Source organism: Propithecus coquereli, unplaced genomic scaffold (assembly GCF_000956105.1).
Source record: "Propithecus coquereli isolate 6110/MARCELLA unplaced genomic scaffold, Pcoq_1.0 Scaffold12, whole genome shotgun sequence".
NCBI lineage: Eukaryota > Metazoa > Chordata > Mammalia > Primates > Indriidae > Propithecus > Propithecus coquereli.
In genome coordinates, this window is record NW_012136080.1 from 7436211 (window position 1) to 7451604 (window position 15394).

The 15394-nt window shown below is 40.3% G+C and overlaps 2 protein-coding genes across 2 annotated transcripts in view; both read left to right on the forward strand.

The window, feature by feature from the left end:
- Positions 1-15394, forward strand: part of COL6A5 (collagen, type VI, alpha 5) — a 138550-nt gene that overhangs the window by 86867 nt on the left and 36289 nt on the right. The window contains exons 30-34 of the mRNA XM_012663259.1: positions 3538-3573; positions 3689-3725; positions 7372-7383; positions 9395-9882; positions 14849-14942. Coding sequence (XP_012518713.1) covers positions 3538-3573; positions 3689-3725; positions 7372-7383; positions 9395-9882; positions 14849-14942 — 667 coding nt within the window. The remainder of the gene's footprint in view (positions 1-3537; positions 3574-3688; positions 3726-7371; positions 7384-9394; positions 9883-14848; positions 14943-15394) is intronic.
- LOC105825667 (ADP-ribosylation factor-like protein 4A) lies at positions 1636-2861 on the forward strand. The gene has a single exon (XM_012663542.1). The coding sequence runs from the start codon at positions 1938-1940 to the stop codon at positions 2538-2540; it is 603 nt and encodes a 200-aa protein (XP_012518996.1). The 5' UTR covers positions 1636-1937; the 3' UTR covers positions 2541-2861.

The window sequence follows — 15394 nt, forward strand, 5'->3', positions numbered from 1 at the left end:
GGTATGTTCAATGGAAAGGGCACAGAATTTAAAGTCAGAAGCACTGGGTTCAAGTCCAGGTTCTGCTTCTTACTAGCTGTGTGTCCTTGGGCCAGTCCCTGGGTCTTTCAATTTATTTGTAAAAAGGGGATGACAAATCCTATACTAACTACCTCAAAAGGTAGCTGTGAGGATCAGATCATCAGATGCGAACACTCTGGATAAACTGTAAAGTGCAATGCAAATATTAGCTATTACTATGGTTTGTTACTGAAGCTTTTAAAATAGGAATGAGATTGCATAAGCTTCACACAGGTGTCCCTGGCAAAGTTTCATCATGTGAGACAGGTTGATAGAGTTTCCCAAAACCACTATTGTTCCCTTCTTATCCTTAAAATTTAGACTGTAGAGACATTTGGAAATATAACTACAACTTTCCACTCTGATTCCCTTACAAAAGAAATGGCAGCTCTGGAAGAATTCCCAGGCAGAATCAGGCACATCTCCCACTGACAAGTATCCCTCTCTCTGTTTTAGTGCCTCTCATGTTGTAATGATTTAGTTTCATGTCTGTCTCCCCTAACGAGCACAGCCAGGTAAGAACTAAATATTACCAGTACCTATGTTTTGTGGAGGAGGCCCAGGCAGCACTGCGTAAGGAGTGGGTAAACTGCTTACCTTGTTTTGTGCATTGTGAGTGTTTTCTGACTCCTTGGATGGGTTCTTGAAGTTGGGACTTTATAAAGAAGACAAAAATTGCAGATGGTTTTGGGGACAACTGAATCTGTAGTAGAGTGAGAATTAATGAATTGTAAAAGATACTCTGATACAATCTTTTCTTTCTTTCACATTAAGGAATTAGTGAATATTCTTAGTCATGTGGCTGAGGATCTAGTCTCTGGGCTAATCTGGTCTGCTCTGGGTTTATCTCCTTTCTGGATTCTGGGGATCTCATTTGGGGACCTCACATCTTCCTGGTCTTGTGGTTGGCCCGGCTGGTCTGGACTGGAATGTGGCTTCTTTGTCCCAGGCTCTTGATCCTCAGCATCTGCTTCAGAATTTGCTCAAAGTTATTCTGCAGCTCACTCTTTCAGGGCATGGTTCTGACTCTCTGTGAGATGTGGGCTGCCTACTTTACCAGCCAGAAACTGACATCTCCGTTTAAATGGCTGTGCATTCTTTCCTGTTTTCTGCCATAACTTGTAAAAGAAAGAATAAGACTGCATCTTTTGCAGTAAGATGCATAATTTCCTGTTTTGGGTCAGAAAAATAATATACCCCAATGGGTACAATCTGGGATGCTGCAACATTTCTGGTTCACATCAGTAGTACACAATCAGCCACCTAAGCATTCGGCAGACATTTAGCTGTTTATTGGATGGTTGGGTAGACGGACGGATGGATGGATGAAGAAGTGACTCAGCTGTCATTTAGAGCAGAGGTTTTTATGTTGACATCCCTGGTTGAGCTTCTGGGGGTCAATGAAATGGTACAAGTGTAAGCATGTAATAGCCCTTTTCTGAAGTGTACATACTAGCATTTATTAGTGCCCCCCCCAAATCTATGTGTGTAAATATATTAAGAATCACTGCCAAGAAGAAGCCTGATCATGACAAAAGGAAGTTAGAATGGGAAAAGAGAAAAGTTCAGGGGCGACGCGCGGGAAGGGGCGGGGCCGCGGCAGGCGTGGGGAGCTGCCGGGGAGCACCGTTAGGGCAGCCTGGCTCATGGCGCCCGCCCGGCGCCCCTGAGTGCGCGTCTCGCCCCCTTTCACTGCCCAGGCCTCTCCGGTGCCCACGGACAGGTATCAGCGCGCCTCCCAAGCGGCTGAGGGAGACGTTGAGTACGGACGAGGGAAGGACAGTTTGTCAGTCTTATAGCTGGATCACCCAGGAATAGAAGTTCTAAAGCAGTAGGAAGAAAGCATTTCAATTTGGGACACTTATTTGCAGCTGGAAATGGGGAATGGACTATCAGAACAGACTTCTGTCCTGTCCAGCCTACCTTCATTTCAGTCTTTCCACATTGTTATTCTGGGTTTGGACTGTGCTGGAAAGACAACTGTCTTATACAGGCTGCAGTTCAGTGAATTTGTAAATACTGTACCTACCAAAGGATTTAACACTGAGAAAATTAAGGTAACCTTGGGAAATTCTAAAACAGTCACTTTTCATTTCTGGGATGTAGGTGGTCAGGAGAAATTAAGGCCACTGTGGAAGTCATATACCAGATGCACAGATGGCATTGTGTTTGTTGTGGACTCTGTTGATGTTGAAAGGATGGAAGAAGCCAAAACTGAACTTCGTAAAATAACTAGGATATCAGAAAATCAAGGAGTCCCTGTACTTATAGTTGCTAACAAACAAGACTTGAGGAACTCATTGTCTCTCTCAGAAATCGAGAAATTGTTAGCAATGGGTGAACTGAGTTCATCAACTCCTTGGCATTTGCAGCCTACCTGTGCAATCATAGGAGATGGACTAAAGGAAGGACTTGAGAAACTACATGGTATGATAATTAAAAGAAGAAAAATGTTACGGCAACAGAAAAAGAAAAGATGAACATCCATGCCTTTTGTATCTGTGTGGATTAGATTTTCTCAGATCTGATTTTGACAAATGGAAGAATGTCCATAGCCTGGTTTGCCTGTCTGCCCTCCTGGATGCTTTTAAAGCTTTGTTTTCTTGAACAGTGAAATGCTCAACTCCGTTGCCTTGTGGAAGATGAGTAAATGCAGTGCTTCTTAAAGTGGTCTCTTCTCCTTACCCCACAAATCTTTTGGTACTACCATTTTAGGAAGCCAAGCAAGGATAGTAAATTGACCAGAACACAGTTGTGAAAATTTGACCTGAAGTTAGTGTAATAAAACTTTCAAGATTGTCTGCCTAAAAAAAAAAAAAAAAAGAAAAAAAAGAAAAGCTCAGGCTGCTGAGAAAGGACTGACTTCTTTTTAGGAAGCCTTCCCTGATTCACTTCACCCAATTATTTGTATTCCTTTACTCCATAACATTTCAACATTTATGAACTTGGTGTGTGTGCTCTTCTTTTGTGCAATATCCATTCTGCTATGCAATTGTCTTTGCGTCTTTCACATATGTAGAGGTTGTATCTTACCTCCTGCTTCTTAAACTTCTTGATTTGTAATATAACTGTTCCTTTGAATTCTCAATAAATCCCTCTCCTTAGAGCTGCCCTTTGGAAAGTCTGTTGTTTGCAATTTTAAGCATTCTTATGAAAATGCCTTTTGCTAAGTATTGCATCTTTAGTACAAATATATTGAAGAAATATTTTTGTTTCTTCTTATCACTGTAGAAAAATAACTCAGTTCACTTTGGATAGACATTAGCTTACCTGATCTAACACTGAAACAAAAAGTTTATACCCTTGATATGCCTGGGAAAGTGCATTATAATTAATCCAGTCCACTGTGTTCAGGAATACTTTGACTGCTCCTTTCCAGCTGTGCTTTTAAGAAAGAAGATTTTTTGTTTTCTCTTGTTTTATCACTAAAGACACCAGTTCACAAACCAATTACTTGCTTTGTGTTTGTTTTCCTAGGGCATTAAAGGCATGCCGGGGCAGCCTGTGTATTCTGTATGTATCTCCTTACTCATGAGAGAAAACTCAACCAGTTCACTGGGAAATAAGTATAGTTACTCAGAGGTCACTATGCTCATGTTTCTTTTCTCTCTCTTTTTAAAATTTACAGCAATGTGATCTGATCCAGTTCATGCGGAAACACAGTCGTGAGTATCTGTCATGGAACAAGAGCATCAGTGGTTGGTGAGGGCACTTGGGATTGAACGAATGAGGGTTTGTGAAATCAGTAGGCTGAGTTCACTGGTGGAGAAGCCTCTGTAACAGGCTTGCCCAGAGTGCCTACTGTAGGAACATCAGTCATCAAAGCTTGGAGGGAAAAAGGTAAAGTAAAAGTGCCTTAGCTCATAAGGTGGAATGCATGTGGGAAACAATTAGAAACCAACTCAAAAGGTGTGCAGATTAGCTCACATTACTGTAACAATTATGTGCAAAAGGACTGAGAGGGCATGGTGTTAAAGGAATGATCATAGGGTTTAGGGCTAGTTGGTTAGTTAGTTAATGAAGGGCACTTGGATGGAGGTAATTGAATCTGGTTATAGGGATGTGATGAGGAGTGGCAGGAAAATGGTTTTAGCAAAGGAATAAAGCAGGAGTCAACAAATAGAGAGGCTGTCTTTGGTTATAACGAAGGGGGAAATGAAATAGAAAGGCCCCGTGATCTCATTTCTGAAAATTTGCCCTAAGGAAATACAGCAAAAGAAGGAAAAAATTATGGGTAAATATGGTTGTTGAAATATTTTTCATTAGAGCAAAATGATTGTACAGTTATACTTTTTACACTTGTAGAATAATCAGGTTATGGTGCATCATCTTCTGATACAATATTAAGTAGATATGGGGTTTATGAAAACTCAATCAGAATATGAAAAAATTGGCATTAAAAAGCATAAAATTGAATCCTCATTATTTTTATATATAGGTTATTTATGTACACACACACACACACACACACACACACAGAAACAAGTACTAGAAGTAAAACTAGAAAAACATAAAAATTTACTGTGTTTGGGTGGTAGAATTTTAGGTAATTTGTCTTTACTTTTCATGTTTCCATTGTGGTTTTTAAACAATCACAATCAAAAGAATGTAAAAGAGGACAGAGACTTTCTGAAAGAGACAAGATAAAAATGTAGTCATTGCAAGTATGTGACAAGGAAAGAACAAGAAATAATGTGTTTAAAATAACTGTAAGGCTAGAGGGGAAGAGGCTCAGCATCACTGTGGATGAGGAGGCAGAGGAGGGATTAGGAAGGGAAAGCAGTTGGTTGGAAAAGATGGTGAGTTTAAACATTTAAGAGGTGGAGAAATGTTGTGTAGACCCTACATGAAGTGATCTACAGGTGGCTGATGAAACCGGGCTCTGGTAAAGGTGCACGGTCAGGGAAAGAGACTCAGAGGTTGAAGTCACTCAGTGCTGGTAGTTAACACCACATGGGTGGAGGAGGTTCCTAAGGATGTGAAACTAGAGAGTCAGAAACAAAAACTCAAGAGATAAACCCAGGAAGACATCTTGGCAAAAAGAGTGGGGCCAAGGTACAGAAACGTGGCATTCCAGAGATGGGAAATCCTGCCAAATGGGGGCAGCTTGAAAGCAGGCAAGAGTAAGGAGGCCAATGGAGAAAGAGTCAGAGGGAGAGGGTAGTGTGGGAGATGTTGCTTGAGAGGTAGAAGGGCCCTTCAGCACGTGGGGGAGGTGAGAGCTAGGGACTGGGGCCACAGGGTAAGTAGGGGAAGTGAGTCTGGTGATCACACTCCCTCCAGGTGTTGCCAGTCTTCTCAGCAGAATCAAATGACATCTTCCCAAGGAAGACCAAGGGTAGGTGGAAGGGGCCAGGGAGGTGAGGACCAGCCCTCTGAGGGTTTGGGATTTGAAGAAGTTTTCCAACGTTGAATGAAAAGAGTTAGCCAGTAAACTGGGGAGTCAAGAAAAAGTGGGCGGGTTCTATAACCACACAGGGTGCTGGCTGGATAGCATAGAGCTCCAGGCTGCAGACTGGAGACCAGGATGTGAGTGACAGGACTTTAGAGCAAATCCAAACGGCCTCACTTCATAGATGACACCACCAAGGTTTCTGGTCTAACGTCATTGGCGCTTCAGTCCAGCAGCAGCTCTTTGCCACACAAGGATGAGGGCCAGTCCTGAACTGGTGTCTGGGACCCTTCCCTAAGAATAAAATAAGAGATCTAGGAGGCTGGCGGTGGGGACAGAGAGAGAAGGGGCGTGGTTGAGAATAAAACAGGAGGCCCCAGATGATTAGCGTTTTGGAGGGAGGGACATAAGTAAAGAGGATTTTTTTTGAAAAATAAATTTAAAATAATGTCAAGCTCATTCTTGTTGATATAAAAGAAAACAAACAAAAAAGAAACACACTAGAAGAGGTCAAGTAATTGCTCTCAAAGTCACCCAGATTTGCCACACTCAAACCCAACAGGTACGTCTACTTCTAGAGCCTGTGCTTGTAGCCCCGAAGGTGGGTTTGAAGTTCACAGTGAAAGGTCTCAGTCAGAAGAAAGGGGTCTGTGTCAAGCTTGAGATGCAGAGGAGGCTGTGGGATATGTTGCCCTGTGCTGGCTGTCAGCCTCTCGGTGGCCACGAGATTAAGCCCAACAAAAGATATTCACAGGGTTGGTGCTGTGAGACAGCAGGATGGAAGGGCGGTTTGTTGCCAATGTTAATAACGTCTTTCATTATATTGGAGTGACTCATTTGCTTCCTAGGAATTGAGTGAAATAAACGTGGAAATTGTCAGGCCTGTGGTTTCTTAAAGATTTACCAACACTTGCCCTGATTCCTCTCAGGTTTACAGAGTAAATCAGTTAGACAAACCAGATGCTATTTTGCCCAGGAGAAACCCTTGGGTTTTTTCCTTCCTCTCTCTGGAGTTGGAGATCACTCAGAGGAACTATATTTTTTATTATGTCAAAGACAAAGTTCGTTTGGAAATCCCCCCACAGTTCTAGGAAAATAGAGGTCCCCAATGTATTCATCAGGGAAGAAAATAAGACCCCATATTTTAGCCTTTTGTTGCTGAATGACTCTCAGAAGGCTAAAGAAGAGAGACAAAACAAATTGAATTTCAGCTATCTTGCCATTTAATCACAGGCTCATCTATTTTGCTTCTAAGACAAGTGATGTGTGTTTCAGTTTCAACCTAAATTCTGCTGAAGTCTGCTGGCTGTGACTCACAAGGGGAAAAGGTCAGGAAGGTTAACAAATTTATAAAATTCTATGGACATCTTCTGCAATCCTTTAACCTTGACTTCCTGTAACTTAAGAATTAGCCTCATTTGCAATTAGAATCAAATAAAATCTTAAACTTTATTGAAAGATCAATGAATAAGACAGTTGTAGTATATCCATACAATAGGAAACTATTCAGCAATAAAAAGCAGTGAACTATTGATACATACTTCTACATAGATGATTCTGAAAATAATTTTCCTGACAGCAGACAAAAAAAGGAGTATCTACTATATGATTTCATTCAGATAAAATGCTAGACAACACAAGCTAATCTGTAGTCACCGAAAGCAGATCTGTGGTTTCCTGTGGATGAGGTAGACAATGAGCTGAGGGACAAAGGGGTATCAGCAAATTTTGGAATTTGGGGAGTGGTTATGTTCAGTACCTTGTTTTCTTGATTTTGTGATGATGGTTTTAGGGATGTATATATATCAAAACTCATTAAATTGTGTGATTTTAAAAAAAAGAAATTTTGTTTTTCGGATTATTATTTTTAGTCTGTGTTTCAAAAGCATAACAGATTCTTCTCTCTCTCCTTTTCATAGCTTGTTGGAGAGGTGAGTATTCTTACCATACTGTTTCTTGCTGAGATAATTACCACGTTCTGACAAGACCAATTTGAGAAGAAACCCTTACTCCCATGGGAAGAAGGGACTTCTTCCTTCTATGCAGACATGCGTCATCTTTTGATTATGACTCTGTCAATGTCCTGTGTACCCTGATTGTCAAATGGCAACGCGCAGCCCCCAGCCCCTTCACGTTATCATTCTTTCTAGGCCCTGGCATGGTTTACACCTCAGTTTCTCCACACAGAAGGCCTGTGTTGGGGTAGGGCGGTTCAGTGAACAGGGCTCTCTGGCTGATGCGCATTCTGCTGCCCTGTCTACTGCCAACCCCCTTGACACCAGCTTCTTGCATGTGTGAGTCCATCTCACCAAGTGTCACCACTGCAAACCTCACCTGCCTGGGGATGCAGATGGTCTTCTCAATGCCTAGACTGCTGTTGGTGCTGCACCGTGCCTTAGACCCCTTGGATGACTTAGCCATTAAAGCCAGTGGCTATGTCAACTTCAAGAGCTCCTGGTCTCCTAGAGGCCTGCTGAAGTAGACCCTCAGGGTATTCGAGCTTGTCCCAAAGTTTGGAGCCATTCACCTTAATTCTGCAAAAAGTATCTTGCACATAGTAAATGCTCAATAAAGCTTCATGTATTTGGATTAAATGTATCAGGACCCTGCTGGGCACTAGGGGAAGGAAAGTATAAAACTAAATAGAAATCAGTAGCCACCTTCCAGGAGAAGCTGTGATGAGAGGTCAGTCTTAAAGATGTTTTCAACTATTTTGTCAAGAGTTTTTAGTATTCCCAAGAAATAAGGAATACTTCATTGTTCTTATTTTATTGTTCATTATTAGCTTTCGTATTTTAAAATTACTGAAATTTCTTCACAGTAAAATTCCTTGATTCAAAACACATATCTAAATCAATACTTTCCTATTTCTATTACTAAGAGCAGAGACTGGGATATGGGATACTTTGAGTTTAATGTGCTTTCAGAGTTAGCCAGTTGGGGGATGGTAAAACAGCCTAAGCAGATGGAGGCGCTTATTTTTTTAAAAATCCTTTTTTTCTTCTCGTGTTCAGTATTAAAGTGTTCAATATTAAAGGATATTGAAAAGTTAAGTTTGATACATAGGGCAAATTCTCTGTGAATTTCCTAAAGTTCAATCATTGTAAGACCATTAGTGTTGAGCTGGGAATTGCAGACAGTTCCATTTTTATAATAGCTCATTGCAAACCTTCCTTGGTTCATGCTGCTGCTTTCCTCCTGCCAACCTGGACTTTATTCAAAAACCACCTTTCATGAAGCCCCTGAGATCGTCCCTTTTTGGAAACAGCCTCTTTATCCCATGAATCCCCTTTAGGAATAATAATCAGTCTATAGTTTATAGTGTAATGATCCTTCCCAATACAAGTCCCTTGAGGGCAGACCTGCATTTGGTTCATCTTTGCATATATTTCACAGTGGATGTCACACTGCATTTCATATGGTAGGTACTCAATAAATATTTGTTGCATAAGTGGATGGAAATATTATAACTGCCTCTATCATTAATCATTTTTGAAGATTTTGTGGGAGAGCAGATTTTCAAAATCACCAATAAACTATAATTTCCTTTTAAAAATTTATATACCATAAAATTTACTTTTGTGTATGTGTACTCAGTTTTACCACGTGCATAGAGTTATGTAACTACCACCCCACTCAGTATACAGAACAGTTCCACCAGCCCAAGAACCACTGCCAGTTTCATTGTAGATGGCTGACTGATAGTGGGTTGTGAAGTCTGAGCATTCTACAGCCAAATATTCATGCTCTACATTTATGTAATAGCCTCACATTTACAGAACAGATTCCTCTGCTTTCTTTGCATGTGGGTACCCCTAGTTCTGGAGCTGGATGAAGCACTTGCTTTGCCTGCATGTGAACCAACTTCACTGGCGTGATGGCTGTGGGAAAGGTTTTTGATCCAGTGAAATAACTTAATACTTCTCCTTTTCTTTTCTTTAGAAAAGTGTCCAGTGTATCCAACAGAGCTGGTATTTGCCCTGGATCAGTCCTCTGGTATCACAGAGCAGAGATTTAATGAAACAAGGGACATGATCACTTCCATTATCAATGACCTTAACATCAGGGAAAATAACTGTCCTGTGGGAGCAAGAGTTGCTGTTGTTTCCTATGATTCAGGCACCGGCTATCTCATCCGTTGGTCTGACTACTGTAGGAAGAAGCAGCTCCTCCAGCGGCTTTCCCAAATAAAGTATCAAAGCAGCACAGAGGCCCGAGACATTGGTAATGCAATGAAGTTTGTGGCCCGCCATGTTTTCAAGCGGACGTATGCAGGAGGCAACGTGAGGAGAGTTGCTGTGTTCTTTAGCAGTGGTCAAACAGCCAGCAGGTCGTCCATCATCACAGCCACCATGGAATTCAGTGCCCTAGATATCAGTCTGGCAGTCTTTGCTTTTAATGAAAGAGTTTTCCTCGATGAAGCTTTTGGAGTAAGAATTTCTCTTGGCAGCTTCTTTATTTTTAAGATAGTGGCACTGGTGGGGCAAAATGGGAGTGGTGGAGAGTCAAGGCAGATATGTGGCCTCTTAAAAACCCCTTTGCAGTTTTCACAGCTATATTGTTGTTGGTGCCCATGAAATCCAATACCTAATAATCATAGTCCATAATAATAGCAACCACATTTGCTCAGCTTCTGCTGTATGCTAGGTACTGTCCCTAGAGCTTTGCATACATACTGACACATTCTCACAACGCTTTGAGGTGAATGCAGCTGTTCTCTCCATGTTAAAATGAGGAAATTGAGGCCCAGAGAGTTTTAGTGATTTATCCAATTACGTACAGCTACTAAATGATAAAATCGAGATTCAAACTCAGGTCTAGCTGATACAAAGGGCCGTGGATGCAGTGCTCTGTCACCCTCTGCTGGTCTGGTGTTTCTCAGATTTGTCATCTACTCACTGTTTCATTGAACAGCTGGTCTTAGCTTGTGATGGATGAAGTTCAGGGGATCTTTGAACCCCTAAAGTTGTGTAAAACATGTGATGTGTGCGAACGTTTTTCCCAGAAGAGGCTCTGTCACTTTTGGATCCACAGATTATCAAGGGATCAGTGCTCCCCTCTTCTTCCCCCTAAAAGCCTTAGAAACCTTTTCATCTATTGTTCTAAAACTTTTAAAGATATTCAGATTATCTAGTAAATACATTCTTCTGGAGCTGGGTGAAACCATCATGTCCTTGAAGAGATTATAAGGTCTGTTTTCATACAAATACACATATTTCTGCTGTAAAAAGAAAAAGAATCTCTCTATAGCATGGAGAGAATCTGCTCCTAACACATCCAAAAATTTTTTGGAAATAGGAGCCACAGAGAGAGTCACAACAGATTCTGACAAAAGGGATTGTAGGAAGTCCAAGTTCTATGGTTTTCAGTTTTTCTTTTCTGAAAATTTTCTGCCTCCCTAATTTTGCTCCTTGGGGGAAATAAGTGATATTTCAGCTCTGAGAGCTGCATTAAATTCTAGAATAGGAGAAATCTCAATAGGAGAAATCTCAATCTCAATAGAAATCTCAAGTTCAATCCTTAACCTCGGAGAGGACCATGCCAAAGCCCTCAGACTCCCCAACAGAGAGGAGCCTCCAGTCACTCTTGTTAACAAATCATTTTTAATTTGCATCATCTCTACAGAGTAAGTGATCCAGGAAACTGTCTAATTCTTACCAGATAATAACCCCACACGTTAGTTCTGGCCACATATCATGCTTGAGCAGCACCCTTTTTGTCATACTTTGTACCTCCCCCACTTGGGACATCCCCCTCTCCCTCCTCCCCCTCTTCATCACATCCTCACTGCTTCGACTCTGAAGGCATAGAGTGTCCGTTTCCTCGCATGCTTAATGCTGGATTTTATCTATCGAGCTTTTAAAATTTTTGCCAATCTGATAGGTAAATAGGAGTGCCCCATTGTTGTTGTTTGATCATATTTCTGTGTGAGGGTAAAAATTTTTTCATATGTTTATTGCCCGTGTTTATTGTTCCATGAAACTGCTATCTCGCATCCCTTGTATCACTTGTTTTTTGTATTATTTCTCTTAGCAAGTCTACTTTTGCCTTGCCTTTTCATCCTGGACCCTGTCTCAAGTGGAATTTAAACTTGTAGTGTCCCATTACTGTTCCAGAAATTTCTAAAAATGTTTAAGGTTTTAGCAGATTGAATATAAGACTGATTTTCTTTATAGAATATATATTTTTAAAAATTGTCCCATGATCTTTCCTCTTATAAAGTTGGACAGGATGGACAGAGTTATTAAGTACTCACGTTCTCCTAAAGTGTTTTATTACTTTTATTTATTTATTTATTATTTTAAATTTATTATTAGTATTATTTATTAATTTTATTATTGCTGAAAGAGACCCTCTGTCTACTGTAGATTGATTTTTTTGCCTTTCTACTGAATCATTCTAATCAGGAAAGGAAAAAAAAACAACTTTCTTGAGCTAACTTTTCACTTCAGTTACAGTTCATTTCTTGGCTCCCTGTATGGCAATCTCCTAAAAAGCTGCCTATACTTGCTGTCTCCAGTGCCTTTCCTTGCATTCCTTCTGGAACTAATCCCAGTCACATTTTCGTCCCTCCCACTCTCCTGAAATTGCTCTTGTCAAGATCTCCCCAGTGATCTTCACGTTTCTGCACCCAGGGGTTGATCCTGAGTCCTCAGCTCACTTGATTTATTAGCAGAAAGACACCATTGATCCCGCCCTTCTCTTAGAAACATTTTTTTCACTGACTTTCAGGATAGCTTATTTTCATGGTTTTCCTCCTACTTCATTAGTTACCCCTTCTCAGTCTGGTTTTCTGATTCCTCTTCACCTCCCTGACCTCAGAATACTGGCGTTCCCCAAAGCCCATTGCTTGGCCCTCTTCTCTATGTGCACTCAACCTCTTGGTGCTCTCATCCATATTCAGGGTTTTAAATATCCTCAATGATATAAATTTGTATTTCCCAACCAGACCCTGTCCCTGAACTCTAGATTCATATGTACAACAGCCTGTGCAACATTTCCTTGAGAGTTTGTTTGGAGGTTCTAGCAGAGGAGCACCAGCTACTCATGTATCCTTGATGGGAGAATGGTCCTCCTCTATTGGGGAAGGTCGTCCTCTTTGATCAAGTGCATAGCTTCGGGAGGGATGCCCATGGAGTAGTGAGGGAGGAAGGGGACATCGCCTAGCCAGCCAGATCAACTGGATCAACGCTGGCACTCGATGGGGTGACAGATGTTGCAGCCAGATCGGCCTCACTTCCAACACTTCCTCTTTCAAATTTATTGGGTCGAAAATGAAACTCTTGATTTTTTTCCCCAAACTTGCTCAACATACAGCTTTCTCCATCTCAGTTAATAAAAACTCCATCCTTTTACTTGCAGTTATTCATGATTCCTCACCTTTTCTTATATCCAACACTCTTAACTTTGTGTGTCTATGTCTGTATATTTGTACATATGTACACTAAAATGTATATATATACACTATAATATATTAGTATTCATTAGCAAATATAGTATTCATTTAAGTATAGTGTTAAGTATTAGTATAAGTACAAATATTGGTATTATTAGTAAAAAAAATATATATCCAGAGTTTGACCACTTCTTAACACCTCCACCTTTGACACCTTGATCCAAACCACCCTTATTTCTTGCCTGGACCGTGCAGTCACCTTTTCCTTAGTGTCCTTGCATCCATACTTTCCCCACTACAGTCTATCTCAACACAGCAGCCAGAGTAATCCTATCAAACTCTAAGTCACCAAGTTATTCCTCTGCCCCAAATCCCCCAGTTTCTCATTTGTCTCAGAGGTAAAGCTAAGGTCTTCACAATGGCCTGCAGGGCTCTAAGTGATCTACTTCCCAAACCCTCTTAGTATCTCTCCAATCTTACCTTCTCCTTCCCTTGTTCTCACTCCTTCCGTCCCAGGCACAGTGTTCTCCCTACTGATCCTCACACAAGCTAGGCACAGCCCCTGCCTCCCCAGAGCCTTGCCCTGACTAGTCCCTGTGGCAGAAATTCTCTTCCCCCAGATATGACTTCTTCCCTCTCCTTTGAATTTTTGCTTAAGGTCACTTTATCAAGGAAATCTGTTTAAATGTGACCCAAAATTTCCCATCCCTATACCCTGCTTTTTTTCTATAAAATTATTCCTTCCCAACATACTAAATAATTTATGTATTTATTATGTTTGTGGTATATCTCCCACCACTGGAATATAAGATAGAAGTTTTTGTCTGTTTTGTTCATTTCTACATTCCTGGAACCTAGGACTGTACCTATAACATGGTAGGTGATCAGTGAATCTTTGTCGAATGAATGAATGAAGAATTGTTTACTCATGTGAATAAACTTCCTTGGTTTACCAAGTCAACATTTAGTCCTTACATGGGGGACCAAGAACATCAAATACAAAATAACACCCAAAGCATCCAATTTAGTAAAAAATAGAGAATAGGAATGTAGTAAATACTTTCTAGTCATAAGGCTGGAATGATTATAAATATTTTCCAATGCTCACTGAGCACTTTATAGAAAAATAGAGGGTGTGGCATCTCTAGCCCTTTAATTTACTGAGGAAGAAAAAGCATGAGCATCTTTGTGGATGGAGAGATACCCTCATCACTACATGGGAATAATAGATTTCTTTAATCATATAACAATATAAGTATCTGTTTTGCATGGTGCTTCACACAGAGTAAAGGCCCAATAAAGAGTTATCAACTCACTGAATGAATAAATGCTGTATATGGCCCATGGTGGTGAGTAGTACAGCAAAAAGAAAAAATCAATAAACATGAAATCAGGCAGTGTACCACCAAGAATTTTGAATAAACATAGTGTTTCTGTCCACTGCCTTTTGAAATAGACTTTCAGTTGGAATTTGTAATTGGGAAGGTCTCCTTGACATCTGAATGTTGAGCCTTCTTCTAGATAGAGTGGACTGGAAATAGTTGGGATCAATCCCTAAAGAGGCCAAAGGAAACTTTTGAATATAAAATTTCTGCAGGGCCCAACTTCAGATGCTGGTGTGTGGTATATAATCAGCTGGTGCACAATTAGAAGTGTGTAAAAATTCAAATACTTGCCACAGCGAGTGAATTTGGTTAGGTTATCTTGTGGCAGTTTTCTCATTATAAAGTAAGCATGCTGATACTTGTTCTATACTTACATTTTTGGATTATGTTTAGGATAAAAGGAGTGTTGTGTGTATACGTGTGTGTATGTGTGTGTGTGTGTGTGTGTGTGTGTTTGTGTGTGTGAAGATGCAGTAGACAGAACAAAGAGGTATAATGTAAGGTAATAGTGATTAGTTGGGTGTTTTTCAAACTGATCCTTAAAGTCTGTGCACAATGGCTTCCTGATAGTGACTAAAGAAAATGAGCAAACATGCATCTACTTTTTCAATGCAGTTTGACAACACTGGGACATTTCAGGTGATTCCAGTACCTTCAAATGGGGAAGATAAAACAATAGAAAGACTTCGGCTCTGTACACTTTGCTATGGTAAGACCAAAGAGAAGAATTTACTGTGCTGAAAACTTTAAATGCCTTCTGGTTGTTATTCAATCTGGCTTTTCAATCAGCGATTTCTATTTTTAATTGTAGGTTCTATTTTCAATTTTCTAGTTTTTCAACACCATATGTAATGGTTTCAGTTTCTATAATGTTTGGAGTTCCCATAAAATGTGAAAATTGGTTTAGAAGATTATCCCAATTGATGTAGTATTTCCTGGGGGCAATTGGGTGGTTTGTATCAAAGTCTCTAAAATATTGAATATGTTTTCTAAGTGAGTTTGGACATGACTTGTAGACTTCAGGTATACATGTTACCTACATCTGCACTCAACAAAGACCTTCCCAAATTGTCTGTTAGTGGCCACAGAAATATTGGGACATTGAAAATGTTTCATGAATGTAAATTATGTAAGATTGAAGAAGTATTGATCGGATTATTA

Bases quoted from the DNA above. Each gene is read 5' to 3' on its own strand.
- LOC105825667 (XM_012663542.1), top strand. From the start codon at position 1,938: ATGGGGAATGGACTATCAGAACAGACTTCTGTCCTGTCCAGCCTACCT.